A 17,529-nucleotide genomic window follows, 5' to 3' on the forward strand; every position below is an offset into this window, starting at 1 on the left:
ACATTTTCAAGCCTATCTCCACAACCACAAGGGCCAAACAGTTTTTTTAAAATGAAAGCTAAGATTCTGATGTATTCAAATGATTCCAGGAACTCGGGTTTTTAGAAAAACATCTGGTATCATAAGCTGGGTCATAAATCACAAGAGTTGGCAACAGAGATTAGATAGACAGACAAAGACAGATAGATTTCAGATGAGTAGTAATGAATAACTAACAGAATTGAACCAACGACCTGCAAGCGAAAGGTTCTGTGACAGACTGATAATTTCCTGTAACATCATGGACAAACCTTACTGAATTGAGTTTAATGTCTTTGGAATCCATTGTATTAAAAATGCAGCAGTCTATGTGCTATAGAGGGACTGTATGTATTTCCACGGGAAGGGCATATAGGAGAACAACAGGAGATGATTAGGCAAATTCATTCAGCTAGTAACAGCTCCAGAGAGTCACTGTGCGGAGCCCTTGATGGTACATCTTGGGGGGCAGGGACACAGGCCAGGGGCTGCTCTTGGGCACCCCAGTCCCCCACCCAGGCCAAGTGGATGACCATTGGCTCTCCACAGCTGCTTGGGCTCCCTTGGTGGCTCTTACCAGCCAAGGATAGTTGTCCCTAAACTGTGGGGCACACCCCCCATAGGGGGGCACGGAGGAACCTTCAGGGGGGTGTGGTGGGGACTGAAAAGGGTGCACGACCCAGCCCTGCTCTGTGCCCAGCCTTGCTCTGGCCCTAACCCAGCCTTGCCCCCAGCTATGGCTCTGCTCCTGGCCATGCCCCAACAGCACCTCCGGCTCCACTCCCAGCCCCCAACCACAACCCCGGCCCCTGCTCCTGGGTGGGGAGGCGCAGACCAGGTAAGGGAGGCACAACCGAAAACATTTGGGGACACCTGATCTAGGATAACCATAAGTCCAGTTTTGGCCCTGGATGTCCCAATTTTTTTTTGGCAAAACCAGGCATTTTTCCCGTTTGCTCTTGCCAACTGATCACCACAAATGCCCAGTTTTGCCAGAAAGGGGATGGGGGGAGAGGTGAGCAGCAGGGTTGGAGCGGGGCAGGGGCGAGAGGTGGATTCAAACCAGCCCCATGTGCGGGAGGAAGGGGCTTAGGCAAGTGAATCAGGTTGGCTCCGTGGAGGGGCAGGAAGGGTGGAAGGGAGAGGGGGCTCGGGCCAGCTCCATGTGAGGGGCCAGTGGGGAAGGGAGAAGGGGTACAGACCAGCTCTACATGCGGGGTTCGGGGGGGGGGAAGGGAAAGGGGGCTCAGCCAAGTCCGTGCAGGGCTTGGGCAAGTGGCTTGGCCAGTTCCCCGTAAGGCAGGGCAGGGGGAATATACTCATTCTACACAGGCTCCGTCTCCTTGTCTACCCAGGGGCGGGTTCTCAAGGGGAAGAGGAAGAGCAAGGCTGAGGAGCAGGTGGTCCAAATTGGCTGAGGTCTCTGGGCACAGGCCCCGGGGGGTAATCGACCACTGGGCCTGTTGCCGGTACTCAGTGCCGGAGGCGAACAACAGTAAGGTTCATTGCCCGGTGTGCATCACCCAATAATCACAACAGGGTGGAGAAGCAGGAAAGTTTATTTGCAGCTGCAAACACGGTACAGGAAGAATAGAATCTCAAATCCTGCACACAGCTAGTTCCCTTGTTCTCTGTACCATCTGTTAAACCATACATAAAGCTGCTTTATTCAGCATTGTTCTTCCATATCTGCCCTGTTTGGCCTTGTTTAGTTTCAGGCAGTCTGACTCTGCAACATATTGTTGCAGATCCTCAGCATAACTGCGGCGAGTGCCTCCAGTCGGGGGGGGGGGGGGGGGGGGGGATAGGGGCGGCAAGGACACTTGGGCCTAGTACGCATAACTGCGGCGAGTGCCTCTAGCCGGGGTGGAAGGGGGGCAAGGACACTTGGGCCTAGTGCGAGGGGGCTTCATCAACACTCGTGGTCTTCCATCCCCTCGAGTTACGTAGTGGCCACGCCCCAGTGTCCCCAACAGGCCTGAAGCTTGCAGTTTGGAGGGGACAATGCTGCTCCCTCCCATGTTAATAAGTGGGGGACATGGCCCCTCTGGCGCCAGCGTCCCTCCCAGTTCTACAAAGTCTCTGGCACCCTTAATCACAGCTGAACCCCTTAAAACACACCCTGCAAAGCGACTCTTTTCATAAGATCTCTCACTAGCATTTGTTGAGTTCCAACCATCTCCAGCACTTTTCCACTGGTTACACGTCTATCCAGAGCCTCCCAGGACAGCGACCTCCAAAAAGGGATGATAGCGGGAAAACCTGGGTGAGGGTGACGATTGGGAGCGACCGAGGGGGCCAGCTGAAGCCCTGGTGACAACCAGGGAGGCACTAACAATCACAGGGTGGGCTACAGCCCTGCGCCTGTATGGAGCGCATTAGAGCCACACGGCCCTGCCCAAGAGCCATCTTGGGCGTGCTCTGACAAGCCAGGTGGGGCTCTAGGCCCCATCCAAGATGGCGGTGGCTAAGAGTTCTTTCCTCTGCCCCCGCCCCGTCACGTGCTCAGCCGGCGGCACAAGGCGCAGTCAGCGCCGCCTGGGTCCCGGAAGTAGGGCAGAGTACACCGGAAGTGGAAAGCCTCCACTCCCGGAAGCGCAGGTGTTCCGGCCGGGCGGCCAGTGGCCGCAGGGAGATGGCTGCTGCTGCTGCCCGGCGCAGGAGGCAGCGATCGAGCTGGGCGGCGGCTCCGGCCCCCTCCCGGCGCGGGGGAGCGGGGTGATGGGATCGGGCCGCTCGCCCGCCGCATTTCCAGTTGAGGAAGGTAGGAGAAGCCGCTTCTCGCCGGAGCGGGGAAGGGACCGTCGCTGCCGGGCCGCCCGGGTGGGCGAGGCAGGCACACGCCGGCGGTGGGAGGAAGAAGGCTCGTGGGGCTGCCCCAGGCACGCACCCGGGGAGGGGTCTAGCGGGGAGTGAAGCGGGTGCGAAGGGGAACGGGGAGGCGAGGACTCACGTCGAGGAGGGGAACCAGTTTCGTGCGGGGTTCCTGGGACCGGGACCGTTCCCGGGTGTGTTCCTGTGGGTTGGAGAGGGAGCAGCCCGGCGCGGGGAGGGCACGTAGCCTGGGGGTGGCCTCTCTTTTAGGAGTATCGCTGTGGGGGAGGGAAGGATCTTATTTTCTTCATCGCTTCAATTTTATCGTGCTGGGTCTACACCACTCACAAATAGCTAGAAGGCAGATCCTTGCCCGGAGGAGCCTGCAGGCTAAATTTTAGTCTCTCGCATTTGCTCCGTACACTGATAGAGCTTTTAAAAGCATAGCTTTTGGCTACTATAATACATACAGCCCCTTATAACTTGTTCCTCAGTTTTGTGGCAGCGGCATGATTTCGTGGTCTGAGTCAAAAACTCCTGAAAGCCCAGCTCTGCCACGTGCCTGTTATGTGACCTTGGTAAGCCACATCATCTGTCGGTGCCTCAGCAAGAGGGGAGTGCTGACAGTAAGGTTTCCTTAGCTAAATTTTCTAAAGACCTATATCATGGAAGTACTACTGTTTTTCTGGCATCTTTCACTGAAAATCCTAGAGCATCTTCCAACTCAACACAAACATGAGCAGCATCTAAAACTAGTTCTTCAGTGTAAAACTGTACATAGATAAACTTCCCTAAAGATGGCAACAAATGCCATAGGTGTACAACTTGCACACGAAGGGATTTGCAATAAAATGAAAATAGTCAATCACAAATTTCATTTAAATCTAGATTTCATCTTAAACTTGTGTGTGAATGTAATACTTTAGAAGTTTATAAGCTTGGGCTTGTTCCATGTAACAACATATTGAAAGTAATCACAAGCTTATACTTCCCTTACATTTACATAAATATAGTAAAGGGAAAATAATGGCTTAATTATTGGGGAAGTTGTGTGCCCAGGATTGCTAAAAGTGGGGCATCATGCAAGTTGCAGGTGACCATCTCCAGCTGCTGGATCTCTGTAGGAGCGTACCATATTTTACCTCTGCAAGAGTGCTTTCTGACCAAAGTATAGTTTGAAGTCTCATGGTCATTTGGAAGTGACTGGTGTTTAAGATCACATGTTTTTAAGTCAGCAGTAACTTGTACTTTCTGACTGAATGTTATTTGGTGCGAGAGTGGAGGAACTGGAATAAATGTGTGGGTTTTTTAATACTAATTCTGGAAAACTGTAGTAGCTATAAATAGAGAATTGGGCAGTAAGCCAGTAAACCAAGAAATTAATGTTAGGGTTTCCAGGCAATGATCTCTATTGACTTTTCTAAACTAATTCAGAACTAAGGCTGATGTTTTGTCTGTAACTCCTGTTGTGTGAAAGAGAGAGGTAAGAAACTAAAATGATACAAGTAAATTTTGTTAACTCTGAATTTCTTAGTTTTTGTATTGCAGTTTTAATTATATCTGTCCATTTATTTATTCAAGTTCCTTTGCTCCTTTTTAAAAAGGAAATTACCAATAGACAACTATAAAATGTCTAATTACTGGAAAAATTAGACTGCCACTAAGCTGTTGGGTAAACATATACTCTGGCATTTTTAATGCAGTACTTACCCAATAGTTAAACACTTCTTTTAAACTGTTTTGGATAACATGGTGGTTTAGAAGCATCTGACAGACGCATCTAATATATCAGAATGAGGCACTCTGCTCAGTTGTTTGACTTGTATTTACATTGTTTAAAAGTACAAGTTACCAACTGGATAGGAATATCTGGGGGGGAAAAACTGTTTTTGTTTGGTTATATAAATCATCTAGCCACAATAAGTACAACTTGGCAACTTTCCTGCCCTGCCAATGTTCCTCTAGTTCAAGGTTGAGGTACAACTTGTGTATCTGTCACCAAAACAACTCCTTGGGGTAGCTGTTTGACATGGACACCGGGAGCTAGACAGCTGTTATAACTTTTGTTAGCTATTCATGTTAAAATCTGTTTTCGGTATCTTATGTATTATAGATTATTTCTAGTCTGAAAGTATACATATTAGAAGTGCTCCTACTAGGCACTGAGCCTCTGCAGTATTTCAAATTCTCAATAAAGAATCAACTATATTAAATACATTAAAACCACTACCAATTACTCATTCAGACCCACCTCACATCTTTTTAATACTGTGTTACCATGTAACCTCTTTCAGTCCCCTCTCCAAATGTCACAGAAAAAGGGAAAACCAGAAAGTTTGGAACAATTAACAAATTCAGGTTCGGGTAGACCAAGGGGTGGTGGATAGAGAGTATGTTCTGAAGTAAAGGACCCCTCAAAGATTGTGTTACAAACAGTTCCACCTTCTTTACAGTGAGGACATTCCAGCTCAAGCACCTCAGATGGCGATGACTGCAGTAATATTGTTTGAGGATAGTGTGAGTCTCTCAACCTTTTAGAACTGTAAAAGTCAAGGCCAGTGCTTAAAGCTCAAATGAAATTAGTATAGTGCTTCCTATGAAAAATGCAAATTAAGAGATGGCTGATGTATTCTGAACTTTCTTATAGGTGTAGCCCCAAGTAGGGCACACTACAGTCGTCTAATCTTGAGGTGATGAAGACATAAGTATAGCAGGGTCTCCATCCAAAATGGGACTGCATTTGCCTTACTAAATGCAGATGGAAAAACGTGTCCTCTGACATGGCTGCTACCTAGGCATTCAGGAGAACCCCAAAGTCTAATAAGATCTTAAATTACAAACCTAACTTTCAAATAATGGCTATTTAGTTAGTATTGCTTGTACAAGTCTAGCCAGTTTTCTTAGCCTAGTCACAATTAATGCTATTTCTGTCTTGACAAGATTGAGCCTCAGTCAGCTAGCCCTTTGTCCAAGCTCCAGTAGACACTGGGTCATCCATTTCACTTTACCAGCAGAATCACAGTAAAGGGGTTATGTAATTGACTATCACTAGCATGCTGTTGCAGTAATGCATGACACCTTATTAATGTAAAGAAGGAAAAAAACAGTCCCAAACAGGATGTACTTGTAGTAGTTTCTAGTAGTTATACTGTCATACCAAGTAATTCATGACCCAAACACTGGATTATATCTCTACTGAATGCTTGTCTTGTTTTTGTTAAAGGTGCAGAGCATGGAGAATGATGAACTTCCGCCAGAGGATGGGATGGATTGGTGTGGGGTTGTATCTATTAGCAAGTGCTGCAGCTTTTTACTATGTCTTTGAAATAAATGAGACTTACAACAAACTAGCACTGGAGCACATTCAGCACTCTGAGGAGCCACGAGAAGGAACCACATGGACACACTCCTTAAAAGCACGACTGCTGTCCCTGCCTTTTTGGCTCTGGACTATTATATTTTTAATACCATATTTACAGATGTTTTTGTTCCTTTATTCCTGTACAAGAGCTGACCCCAAAACTGTGGGCTATTGCATCATTCCGATCTGCTTGGCTGTTGTTTGCAATCGGCACCAAACATTTGTAAAGGCCTCTAATCAGATCAGTAGATTACAGTTGATTGACACTTAATTCAATCTCCGGTTTCAATAGCTGCTTCAGGAACAACACCTATGTCTGATCTAATCATAAGACTGAAGTTCTGAATGGAGGTTGGAAAGAGCCTTTCCTTTCAAACAGCTAAATACTGAACAGTAGCTGCTTTCTATTTAAAAAAAAAAATGCTTTTTTAAAGTATGGACCCATCATACTAGCCAGAATAGCAGAGCCCTGTGAGAGACTTGATGCCTTATGATGCAAAACTGCCACCCTCCCTATGAAGTATCCTGGGGAAGTATGCTTCTGCAATCATACATACTCCACTGTGCAAATAAAGATTACGTGCAAGCTTTCCCTTTGAATCAATGAAAATGGACACTTTTGTGGTAAATGTAAAAGATTAGAACATGCTGATAAAAGCTGCATTTAACACATTACTTTGCTTTCTCCTTTTTTAAATACTACTGCATGCTACAATTCTGAATTATCCTTTTAAAAAGATGAGAATGAAGTATGGCTGAACAGCTTTTTAGTGAGGATAGTCCTTTTCTCTCTCATAGTCAGTGAGTTACAGGCTGCACAATACCATATTTTATTAGGCAGAAGTTGAGGAGTGGTCTAGGCCCAGAGGTGTGATGCCTTTAACATCTTTTCCAAAAGATGTTAAAGAGAGGCTGGTAACTGGCAGTGGACTGGAGATTCTACAAAACTCATTTTTCTTTATTTTCTTCTCCATACTTTTCGCTTAATGGTAACTGAGTTCACTACTGTTGTGCTTCATTGTGTGAGTGGAACTAGAACAGCTTTTGGTAAATCAACTGTGCATTGGGGAATTATTATAAAAATGGGAGAAGATGTGTCCATCAACTCTTTGCTGGAAAACCAGTGAGATGCAAACAAATACAAGGCTACAAGGATATCCAATCTTTCTCCCAATTAACAAGTGAGCTAAATAATCCCACTAATACAATGAGTACCTGAGTTATTTTCCAAAAACATGTAGAAGTATTACTGGTGGTTGTCCTATATCTTAATTTCACTCTCCATTTTCAGTGACCTTTTTGGCATAGCAAGTAATTCTGACAATAGGGTTACCATGCTATTAATTTAGAATCATGGATTCTAAGGCTAGAAGGGATTACTGTGATCATCTAATCTGACCTCCTGTATACAACAGGCTACAGAACTTCCCAAAAATAATTCTCTGACGATTTTAGAAAAACATCCAATCTTGATTTAAAAACAGTAATGGAGAATCCATCATGATCCTTGCTAAATTGTTCCAATGGTTAATTACTTACTATTAAAAATGGACACCTTATTTCCACTTTGAATTTGTCTAGCTTCATCTTCCACCCACTAGCTCATATTATAGCATTCTCTGCTAGATTGAAGAGCCCATTACATTTTTTTCCCCCATGCAGGTACTTAGAAACTATAATCAAGTCACTTCTTAATCTTCTTTTTAGTAAGATAAATAGATTGTGCTCAAGTCATTGGTTCCTAGGATAGAGTTCTCTATCATCTAAATAGGGCTTACATTCTTTTTCTAAGATATATACATTTAGCCATGTTAAAACACTTCTTATTGCTTGTGCCCAGTTTGTCAAGCAATCATCATCTGCTCTGAATCAGTAACCTGTCCTCTTAATTATTTACCACTCCCCCAATTTGTGTCATCTGCAAACTTTATCAGTGATGCTTTTATGTTTTCTTCCAGGTCAGTGATGATAAATACCATAGGGCAAGAACCGATGCCTACAGGACCCCACTGGAAATACACCCGCTTGATGATGATTCCCCATCAAATTGAACCATCCTATTTTAGTATGCCATATAGGCGCTTACTTTGTGGCCCCTTTGGTTTTAGTGGAAATCAAAGTTTCTATCGTTGCTACACATTGTCAAGGAGTGCCCATTAACCAAATTCAGCAGCAGGCTCTGAGAGTTCCACTTGGCCACTGAGAACATTGCTTGGCTCGGCAAATCCACAAAGGCTAAATAAAGTTTCTAGCCCTTGGGGAGATAACCTTGTGAATGTTAAACCAGTGCAGGGCTGAGTCTTCCAAGAGGCAGAAGCAATAAGCCCAAGACAAGATAATTTATACCCCTTTTTGTGTCAGTTATGTGAATTCCACTATAATTATAATAAATGTTAATTCTACTGTACTGCTGGAGCAGAAACATCCACCTGTTCTAGGACTGCCTGGATCTTGGGGAGATTACAGTCACTTCTCCTCTAGCTGTGTTTTCAGTGTTACTGTATTTAAACACAGCAGCTAAAACATTCTTAATCTTTCGTTTGCATTTGGAGCAATTCTGTTTCTGTGGTTTTAAATACCAGCATGGGTGCTAAGAACTGAACATACAATCTACCCTTTACAAGAAAGCAAGTGTAATAAAGTAATAATTGTGAAGTGTAATAGCTAAAGAAGGAGTCCTTGAAAAAGTGTTAAGTAGGAATGGAAGAATCAACTTTCTAAAGGCAGAGCTTTAATACTGTGATACAATTTTCTTAATTTTTTAAAATCTGTTTAAACCTATATAAACTTATTTAGAACATGAATTTCAAAGTTGCCAGGTACAAAGAAGAAAGTAGATCTGTGCCTCTGTGGGTAGGATCTTTTGCAGAAGAATGGCCTATAAGGGAGGAAATTTCAAAAAGTAACAAAAAAGGTAGTCTGATTCAGTGTCAAGCAATCGAGTGGCCTTTCACAGATTAGTCAGCTCTTCTATGTAACAGGCTGAGCCTTTCTGGATGGGGACAGCATACAGGAATGATTTCAGTAGTTGATGTTCATGGAAGAAGGCAGAATCACTTTCTATTTATACTAGTGGATCCAGAGAGCATCTGCTATGGAAATAGCTATGCAGAGAAATGCACAAACTATAACATAATTGGGGATATTTATGAAAGATTTGATATTAAGAGGGCTAGTGCAGAGACTGCTCACCAATATTTTACCACTTTACTGTCTAGACCTGCTTTGCTCAGAATTAGAGAAGAGGGTGGTAGAAATGCAGGGAGTTAGTCACCACCATTTCTAGCACCAAGGGAGCTGTGTCACTGGGAGATTTCCTTAAAATTCAGAGTTGGTAAGAAATCAAAATGAATATCAAACTTTCTAAACAGCTAGTTTAATTATAGAGTCATCTTTAAAAAGTAGTTTATCTTAAAGGCTTCTAGATACTCGCTAATGAGATTCTCTCATGTAGAATCACAGCTTCTTTAGAAATTGCATAACTTTAGACTTTTAAAATGATCTTAGCTTGTATTAGGGAATTTTATCAGTTGGCTTTAAATACTAAACATTTTCTAAGAGGTGGAAAAGAAATGAATTACTGTAAGTTTTTAAGTTCATAATTATGGTACAAAAACTTCTTTTTGGTCACACTGTTCATCAGAGAACAGCTCCTATGAAGACTACAATAAGATCATGGGAATAAGACTACAGTTCTTCAACTTGCACTAGAAAATAAGAACTGCTGTAGAAGATCACATGAGAGAGCTGTGAAGTCCAATATCTTACCTTTGGTAATGGGTACAGTAAAACCTCAGAGTTACTAACTGACCAGTCAACCACACGTCTCACTTGGACCCAGGAGTACACAATCAGGCAGCTGAAAAGATGGAGGGAAAAAAAGCAAATAAAGTACTGTGTTAAACAAACTACTAAAAAATAAAGGGAAAACATTTTTCTTCTGCAGAGTAAAGTTTCAAAGCTATATTAAGTCTCTTTTCAGTTGTAAACCTTTGAAAGAACAACCATAATGTTTTGTTCAGTTACAAACCTTTCAGAGTTACAAACAACCTCCATTCAAGATATGTTCAAAACAGTGAGGTTTTACTGTAATACCTGAAGTTTCAAAAAAAAATCTTAAAAAAAAAAAAAAGCTGTTTGATAGGCCTTTCACTGCAAGGCTTTTTCTGTGGCTATTTCTGGCATACTTATTGTTGTAGCTGGTTCTTGGGTCTCTTGTCCAACGTTACATCCTTGTTGATCATCATCTCTGGTTTGACAACTTTGCAAATGCGGAGTTTGGTGTTCTCTTAGCCTTAAGAATGTGTATTAACTACCAACTCTAGTCTGACCTCACCACACATGCATGGTGTAAACTAATGCATGAAAAGATTAACTGTTTTAACTAACACCATGTGTTTCATTTTAAAAAGTTTGCATCAGCTATGGTTCTACTTAAGCCCTAGAATGCAAGCTCAACTCTTGCAAGTGACTGAGTTATTGTGTAAACTAGCAACTTGAGCATCTTATAATTGCTACTATTTTTTAAGAATGCATTTCTTGAACTTTTGTGTCTTTTGGGACTAAATGCATTGTGAATGAATAACTTTTTTAAACAATAAAACCTTAAAATTTTTCTGGTCTGGATTTTTGTTGGCTGGGGGAACAACTAGAGTGTAATTCTCACTGAGAAGTTTGAAATTCTCAACAGAGCAAATTAGTGCATGAATTCTTTCCCCCCATATGATCTATTCATGATCTATTCTATTCTCCATTCTATGGTTCAATGTTACCTGTTTTGCTGATGCTCACTTTTTAATTTTGGTCTCAAGACTGCTCTATTCCTCAAATGTAGGCTACTCAGCACCTCCTCTTGAAAAATATTCCACTGTAATGTCATGAATCCACTCATTATGGACCAACACTTCCCTTCTCCATTATTCATTCCGGATAAGAAGCAAGGCCTACTAGGGCAGCAGGCCAGAGCAGAAGCAGTCCTAAGGGAGTAAACATTAGGGAGAGCAGACACAGTGGACAGATGCGGGGCAGGGAGTTAGGAGAAAGAGCAGTAAGACAGCTGTTCAGCCATGCAGTTTACATAGGGGTTGAGGAAAAGTGACCCAGCTGGGTAAAGAGAAACAGGAAGCCTGCACAAGTGACAGAAAAGACATCAGAATTGCCCTGTGGTTCCAGAAAAGAGGCCCAGAGCAGTGGTGATGTAGGAGAGGTAATTGGCAGAAAGGCAGGGCACTAGCAGCACAGACACTTTGCTGAGAGAACAAGCCCATAAAGACATCAGAAGCAGAGAGTCTGGGGCAAGGACAGTTTTGCTTGTGCTTATGCGGCAGTCTTCTGCTCCCTTGGCTGAGCTGAACTCAAGCAGTGGCTGTTACCTAGAGATAGAGGACTTAGTTTTAAAGCGTAAAATATATTTTAAAGCATTTTTTTTAAAAACCAACATCCCCAGAAACCAGGTAATCCAACAGAATGTCCTGTACACAGTGAGTTCATCTACACTGCACACTCCTTACAGCAGCACATAGAGTACATACACTATACCCACCCCTAGCACAGGTAAACGTAGCAGTTTAGACAGTAAAGAACTTCTTAGGCAAGTAAAGACACACTATCCTGTGGCCATGTACCATCCACAGCTCTACACTCAAGCAGTGCCAGCCCTATCTACACAGCTATTTTTAGCAGTGTAGTATCTTGCTGCTGGAGCCTTTCCCTGCCTCACGTTCACCACATAGGCTATCTTCACAGACCTGAGTTCTTATATTACCCAGACAGCCTCATTCATAACTTTGTTTTTATGCACCAGAGGGATGGGAAGTTTGTAGCCAGCTTTATCAGTTCATTTTCATCATTGGTTGCTGTGCTGTTTTCCAGACAGCACAATTAACCAGCCTCTCTCTCTCACTGCCTCCACACACTGATTGGCAGCTAGACTCTTACTCTGGTGGCCAATTCCCTATGGGCTGGTACATGAGATACTACAGGAAACATACCCTAATCCAGTCACCCATCATTAGTGGGGAAAGCCAGGATGCAGCTGCAGGCACATAGTAGCTGGGCATGGAGGAAAAAAACCTCCAGGTACCTGGCCACAGTAAACTGGCCAATTCCACAGCCTCTTGGAAAAATGCCAAATTTTATGTTCATAGAACTGTGGCATTTATTGCAAACTAGGTGAGATTAACAGGGCAGTTCACACCTTTTAGGGCTATTAGTTCAGGCACCTTACAACTCAGGTAAGTATCCATTTGTACTCTGTTCACCTTTTCAAAGTAATCCTTGCAATCATGAGGGCTAGAAACAATTTTTTGTAAATGAAAGCTGAGATACTGGTACCCGATTCTACAGCTACAGAACATACAGGGCACTGGTCATACATTACATTGCAGAATAAGAGCGAAGCGAAGTCAACTAACTTGCCAGACATCACATTCAGCCCTCATCAGACCAGCATCATCCACCTTCCATTAGAACACCCAAAGCAAGATGTAAGCTATTACAGTCGACATAGCTCCCGCTGTTTGAATAGTCAGTCTTGAATGCCTTGCTCTTCTAAAACTTTATTTAGAATCAGTTTAAATATACATATATTTTGATGTCTTGCCTAGTGCTAATCATCTGCAGCATAACATGAGACCGGAGTTCATTGTTCCATTTGTTATCTCTTGTTCCAGGCCTTCACTGAATAAAGTCACTACCTTGCAACCATATCCTCCTTGTCAGATACCATGCAGTAGACACTTGGATTTACATGGAGGATATCCAATGTAACTCTTGTGTAGAATGTGAACATCTTTATGTTCTGTCACTCTAGCAGCACTTAACAACCCCTCCCTTTTTAAATCAGAAACAGACTGCCAAACAAATTTATATGCAAAAAGATAATGAATTGTTTTTCAATTGTGTGGTAGTAAAATTTCAGGTTTACAGAGTAAATACATTCTGTTCTTTTGTGCATGCAATGCAAGTGTCTTTCATTACTTGCTCAGTGCAATTCAAACTGAGCAACAGGCTACAGCAGATGGCTAACACCACCATATGAAGGCAGAGTTGCAGATGCAATGGTAAACTTAACTCCTGTAAGATTAATGTTACAACCTGACTATTGCAGTTGTGTATTTTATGTATATTATATGGTGATACAATCAACCAGGTCAGGATCCCATTGTTAGGCCCAGCACAAACATGTACAAGAGACAGTCCCTGTTCCAAAAGGATTTATAATCTAAAGGCCTAGGTCCTGCAAGTTGCTCTGTGCCTGCAAAGCCCCCCTTTTTAATTGAGTAAGGAACTTCATGGGCAGAGCTCACTGCACAAGATTTAGCAGGTGAGTGAAAAACAAACCAGTGGAGGAGAGTGGGAGATCAAGATGGGGTAACAATGACAGGTTGTTTTAGCACACACTGACTGCCTGCACTCTTCATATATGTAATAAGCCAATCAAGAGCAGTAGTCACAGTAATCACTAGCTATTATTGCATGGCAGTATGTATAGCTACTAACAGATTAAAGCTTTTCCAACATAACCAGAACAATACACCAGCAACAACCTAAAAAGCAAAAATAATAAACGAAGAAAACCCTACTCATACAGTGTCTCTATAACCCAAAAAGGGAAGTGAGACAGATACATGAAGTCCACCAGGGATTTTGGTACTCCCAAATTGTTTTTTCTGGAAGGCACTTAAAACACTGTAATGATGGGTGGCAAGGCAAATCCCTTAGACAGATAATGAATCCACAAACTTTCAGTGCTGACTATAGTGAAGTAATGAATGGTTCACAATGAGGGACCTATAAAAGCAGTTTATTTCTTTGTTTTATTCATATCTGATGTAATGGCTAAACCACACAAAACTAATTAACAGATCAGACACACTGTCAACCAAGTGAACCGCAAAACTGACAATGCTTACTGTACTTAATGCCCATATCCAAATAAAGACAAATTTTTACACAATACTTAGCACTTCCAGGGTATTTTATAATCCAATTCATCCTTACAACATTGTTGTGAGGTAGTTTATGGTTTTTTTAGATAGATAAGACACTGTTGGTGTTACATAACTGACACAATTCTCCTGACAATTTCTTGCATTTATTGGTTTAACACTGTATTTTAGTATTCATTTCAAATTATGGCACATTTTGTAGTTATTTATTATTTGAATTATGGTGGTACCCAAAGCTACATGATTCTGATTCCAAATATCTATGCGTACGTCTTTGTAAAGTTAAGTGTTAAACACAAATGTACCTGAGACCCAACATCATAAACGGATCTTTTAGGCTTCTTGTAAAGCTGATCAACTTTTTTTTTTTTTTTAAAATAACTACTTCCTTGCTAATGTATTTAAGCAGATCTGGAATACTCCAGTTATTTTATACAGTCCCCTATCAATAGCACTCTTATATAAAATTGTTAGTTTGTTTCTTGTAGTTTAATATATTTCAGCAGAGTAACTTGCTTTTTCTTTTTTTTAACTGTAACTTACTCTATTTTAAGAGTGGCAGGAAAAATACAGGGAGCTCAGAAGCAGTACAAATTAATATTGACTTTTAAAAGATTCAAAACCACATACTTCAGTGGCTAGATTAGTAAAGAGACACCTGCAAACAAAGGTTCCTCTTGACACTGGCAATCCATAATTTCTTCCTCCCAAATACTTAAGAATTAATTTCTTTCCATGTAAGAGAATCTACAACATTACACTTCACTCTCTTTTTGTCAGGTATTTTATTAGTAACATTAAATACCAGAAAAAGAAAAAGACATTTTCCTTCTAAAACTTAACCAAAAGGAACACAAATGTAGTTGTCTAGTTTCCAAAAATAGTTTCTTCCAGAGGTACAACAGTGCAATATAAACACTAACATTTGCAACAGCAGAAAAGTCTTTTTTTTTTTTAAATTAAATAGCTTTTAAGGCAATAGTTAGGAGTGCTGACTTTTTGTCCGTTTTAAAGGTGGTCCATCCACACACGTTTTGACATCAGTGTTGTTTTCTTCATCTTCCTCCTCCGCCTCTTCCTCCCCAACATCACCTTTTAAAATTATAATACAAATTAATACTAGAAATACAAAAAATACTCACAAATCCATTTCCTGAGGAAAAACTGTGGATGGGTTAGAGGACAGAGAAACTCTTTTTTTCCAGGTGCCTTCCTGGAGCAAAAGTTGTGGCTGAAACATGCTCCCCGTGCCCCCTGAAACCATGTCATTCAAAGTTGTTTATTTATGGATTCTTCACATTCTTTATCTGTAAGTCCATACCATTTTGTTGTGTGATTCTGCACTGACACTATGTGTAGGATACAGACAAAACCCCACAAGACCTGCTTTTCTTATTGGAAAAGGTCACCACAAGTCTGAATGTTATGTTTCTATCCCCTAAGGTGGAGGGATTGTGATAGCTCTGACCCTCTAGAAATTACTCCTGTACAAAACATTCAACAGACTTACTGGGTTTTCTATTGGAACTGAATGATCAATGTGAGTGATTCTCCACCCTTTCTAGATCAGCACCCTCATCACCACACCAGGCGCCTTCCTATGTAGCACTGGGAGGGAAGGCTGATGGACTGGCAACCCCTGAACATGTGGGCTGAGTCAAAAGAGGATGCCGTGCAGTTACACACACCTGCCTCCAATCCACGTCTCTACCCCCAGGGAGACAAATGAGGGCTGCCGTGCGCCCGCACACACTCTGGGCGATGGTGGAGCAGGGCTCATCTGGGCAACCCCAGCAGTCTCACGGCCAACTGAATCGGGTGACACACGAGCGCCTGGCACCCAGTTCTCACCGCACTGGGGCTTATGCTTTGTCACCCAACCCCTTCCCTCCCCGTCAGCGCCATGCCCAGCTACTGTCCAGAGCAGGGGGGAGGGAAACTATGGACTGTGGGCCACTTCCGGCCTGTCAGACCTTTTAATTTGGCCCTCAAGCTCCATTGCCCTACTTCACCCACCCCAGCGCTCCAGCCGGGGAATGGGGTCGGGGGCTTGCCCCGCTCCACCCACCCAGGAATGGGGTTAGGGGTTTGCCCCGCTCCACTGCCAGGCCTTTCTGCTTTACGGGCGAGAGGACATGCATGTTACTCCAGCTGCACAACCCAAACGCACCTCATGAGCCATCACAGCCTGAAACGTGCAAGCTCAGGTGCCTGCTACTTGTGGGCTGTTGGAAACTACATGAGAGGAGATTTCTGAGAGCAGGGGGCTAGTAAATCTCAATGAGTTCCAATGACGTGAAGCTGATGCCTGACAAATCCAGGCCAACATTCAATTTGTGTTCAGACAGGAGCAAAATTGTGTGGTGAAATCCACAAACAGCCCAGTAATTATTGTAAGAGTGTCCCTGTTTGAACAAGTTTCAGAGTAGCAGCCGTGTTAGTCTGTATCCACAAAAAGAACTGGAGTACTTGTGGCACCTTAGAGACTAACAAATTTATTTGTGCGTAAGCTGAGCTACAGCTCACTTCATTGGATGCATACAGTGGAAAATACAGTGGGGAGATTTATATACACAGAGAACATGAAACAATGGGTGTTACCATACGCACTGTAATGAGAGTGATGGTTAACACCCATTGTTTCATGTTCTCTGTGTATATAAATCTCCCCACTGTATTTTCCACTGCATGCATCCGCTGAAGTGAGCTGTAGCTCATGAAAGCTCATGCTCAAATAAATTTGTTAGTCTCTAAGGTGCCACAAGTACTCCTTTCCTGTCGGAACATGAATTTTTAGTTTCCTGCGCATTCATGGCCCGCCACACAATTTCCATACCCAGAGGTGGCCTCAGCCCAAAAAGTTTGCCTGCCCCTGGCCCAGAGCCACCCAGCCCCGCTTCGACTCCAGCAGCTCCGCCGCAGGCCCCGCGCCTCACTCACCCAGTGACCCCGCTGCGGTCCCCGCCCCCGCGAGCCCCCCGCGCTCTTGCTCCACTAGGGGCGCGAGCAGCGCCGAGACCTTCTCCTGCAGCTGGGACAGGCCGCGCAGCAGCCCCCGGAGCTCCCCGCCGGCGCCGGCCTCAGGCTGGCAGCGCACGCGAAGCGGCCACTCCTGTCCCTCGCGCCCGGTCAGCTGCGCCCGCAGCTCCATCCCCGCAGCCCGGCCTGAGGGGCAGAGACCGGCAGCGGAACTGCCCAATCGGAATCCGTCCTACGCGCCCTAACCCGGAAGCCCTCGGCGCCCACGAGGCAACGGCCCCTCCAAACTCGCCCCAGGAGCCGAACGGCGCGCGCAGCAACTCTCGCGGGGCCATTACGCGGGAATTGTCCGACCGCCACCTGCCCCGTCATGTGACACCGCCTCCTCCGTCACGTGGTACTGACCAG

The 17,529-nt window shown here is 43.7% G+C and overlaps 2 protein-coding genes across 5 annotated transcripts; one reads left to right on the forward strand and one right to left on the reverse strand.

Annotated features, from left to right (window-relative positions):
* The first annotated feature begins 2,586 nt into the window (after positions 1-2,586).
* On the forward strand, positions 2,587-10,808 carry LYSET (lysosomal enzyme trafficking factor). Of its 2 annotated transcripts, none has more exons than XM_048853272.2 (3): positions 2,587-2,782; positions 6,056-7,374; positions 8,152-10,808. In XM_048853272.2, the coding sequence occupies exon 2, from the start codon at positions 6,072-6,074 to the stop codon at positions 6,462-6,464; it is 393 nt and encodes a 130-aa protein (XP_048709229.1). In that variant the 5' UTR covers positions 2,587-2,782; positions 6,056-6,071; the 3' UTR covers positions 6,465-7,374; positions 8,152-10,808. The 2 variants fall into 2 exon arrangements, with proteins under 2 accessions (XP_048709229.1, XP_048709230.1); XM_048853273.2 differs by having other exon boundaries at positions 6,056-6,817.
* GON7 (GON7 subunit of KEOPS complex) lies at positions 8,908-17,503 on the reverse strand. 3 transcript variants are annotated; one of them, XR_012669044.1, is made up of 4 exons: positions 17,083-17,503; positions 15,139-15,234; positions 9,962-10,052; positions 8,908-9,071 (listed from the first exon to the last, which is right to left on the reverse strand). XR_012669044.1 is itself a non-coding variant. In XM_048853277.2 (3 exons), the coding sequence occupies exons 1-3, from the start codon at positions 17,291-17,293 to the stop codon at positions 10,045-10,047; spliced, it is 315 nt and encodes a 104-aa protein (XP_048709234.1). In that variant the 5' UTR covers positions 17,294-17,503; the 3' UTR covers positions 8,908-10,044. The 3 variants fall into 3 exon arrangements, 2 of the variants coding, with proteins under 2 accessions (XP_048709234.1, XP_048709233.1); XM_048853277.2 differs by having other exon boundaries at positions 8,908-10,052; XM_048853276.2 differs by lacking the exons at positions 8,908-9,071; positions 9,962-10,052 and having other exon boundaries at positions 14,909-15,234; positions 17,083-17,493.
* Positions 17,504-17,529: the final 26 nt, after the last annotated feature.

This window comes from Caretta caretta, chromosome 6 (assembly GCF_965140235.1).
Source record: "Caretta caretta isolate rCarCar2 chromosome 6, rCarCar1.hap1, whole genome shotgun sequence".
Taxonomy (NCBI): Eukaryota; Metazoa; Chordata; order Testudines; family Cheloniidae; genus Caretta; species Caretta caretta.

Excerpts from the sequence above, each read along its gene's own strand:
- GON7 (XM_048853276.2), bottom strand. The coding sequence starts at position 17,293 with ATGGAGCTGCGGGCGCAGCTGACCGGGCGCGAGGGACAGGAGTGGCCG. Across the intron at positions 15,235-17,082 it reads GACCGCAGCGGGGTCACTGG|GTGATGTTGGGGAGGAAGAG; the intron begins GTGAGTGAGGCG and ends TAATTTTAAAAG.
- LYSET (XM_048853272.2), top strand. The coding sequence starts at position 6,072 with ATGATGAACTTCCGCCAGAGGATGGGATGGATTGGTGTGGGGTTGTAT.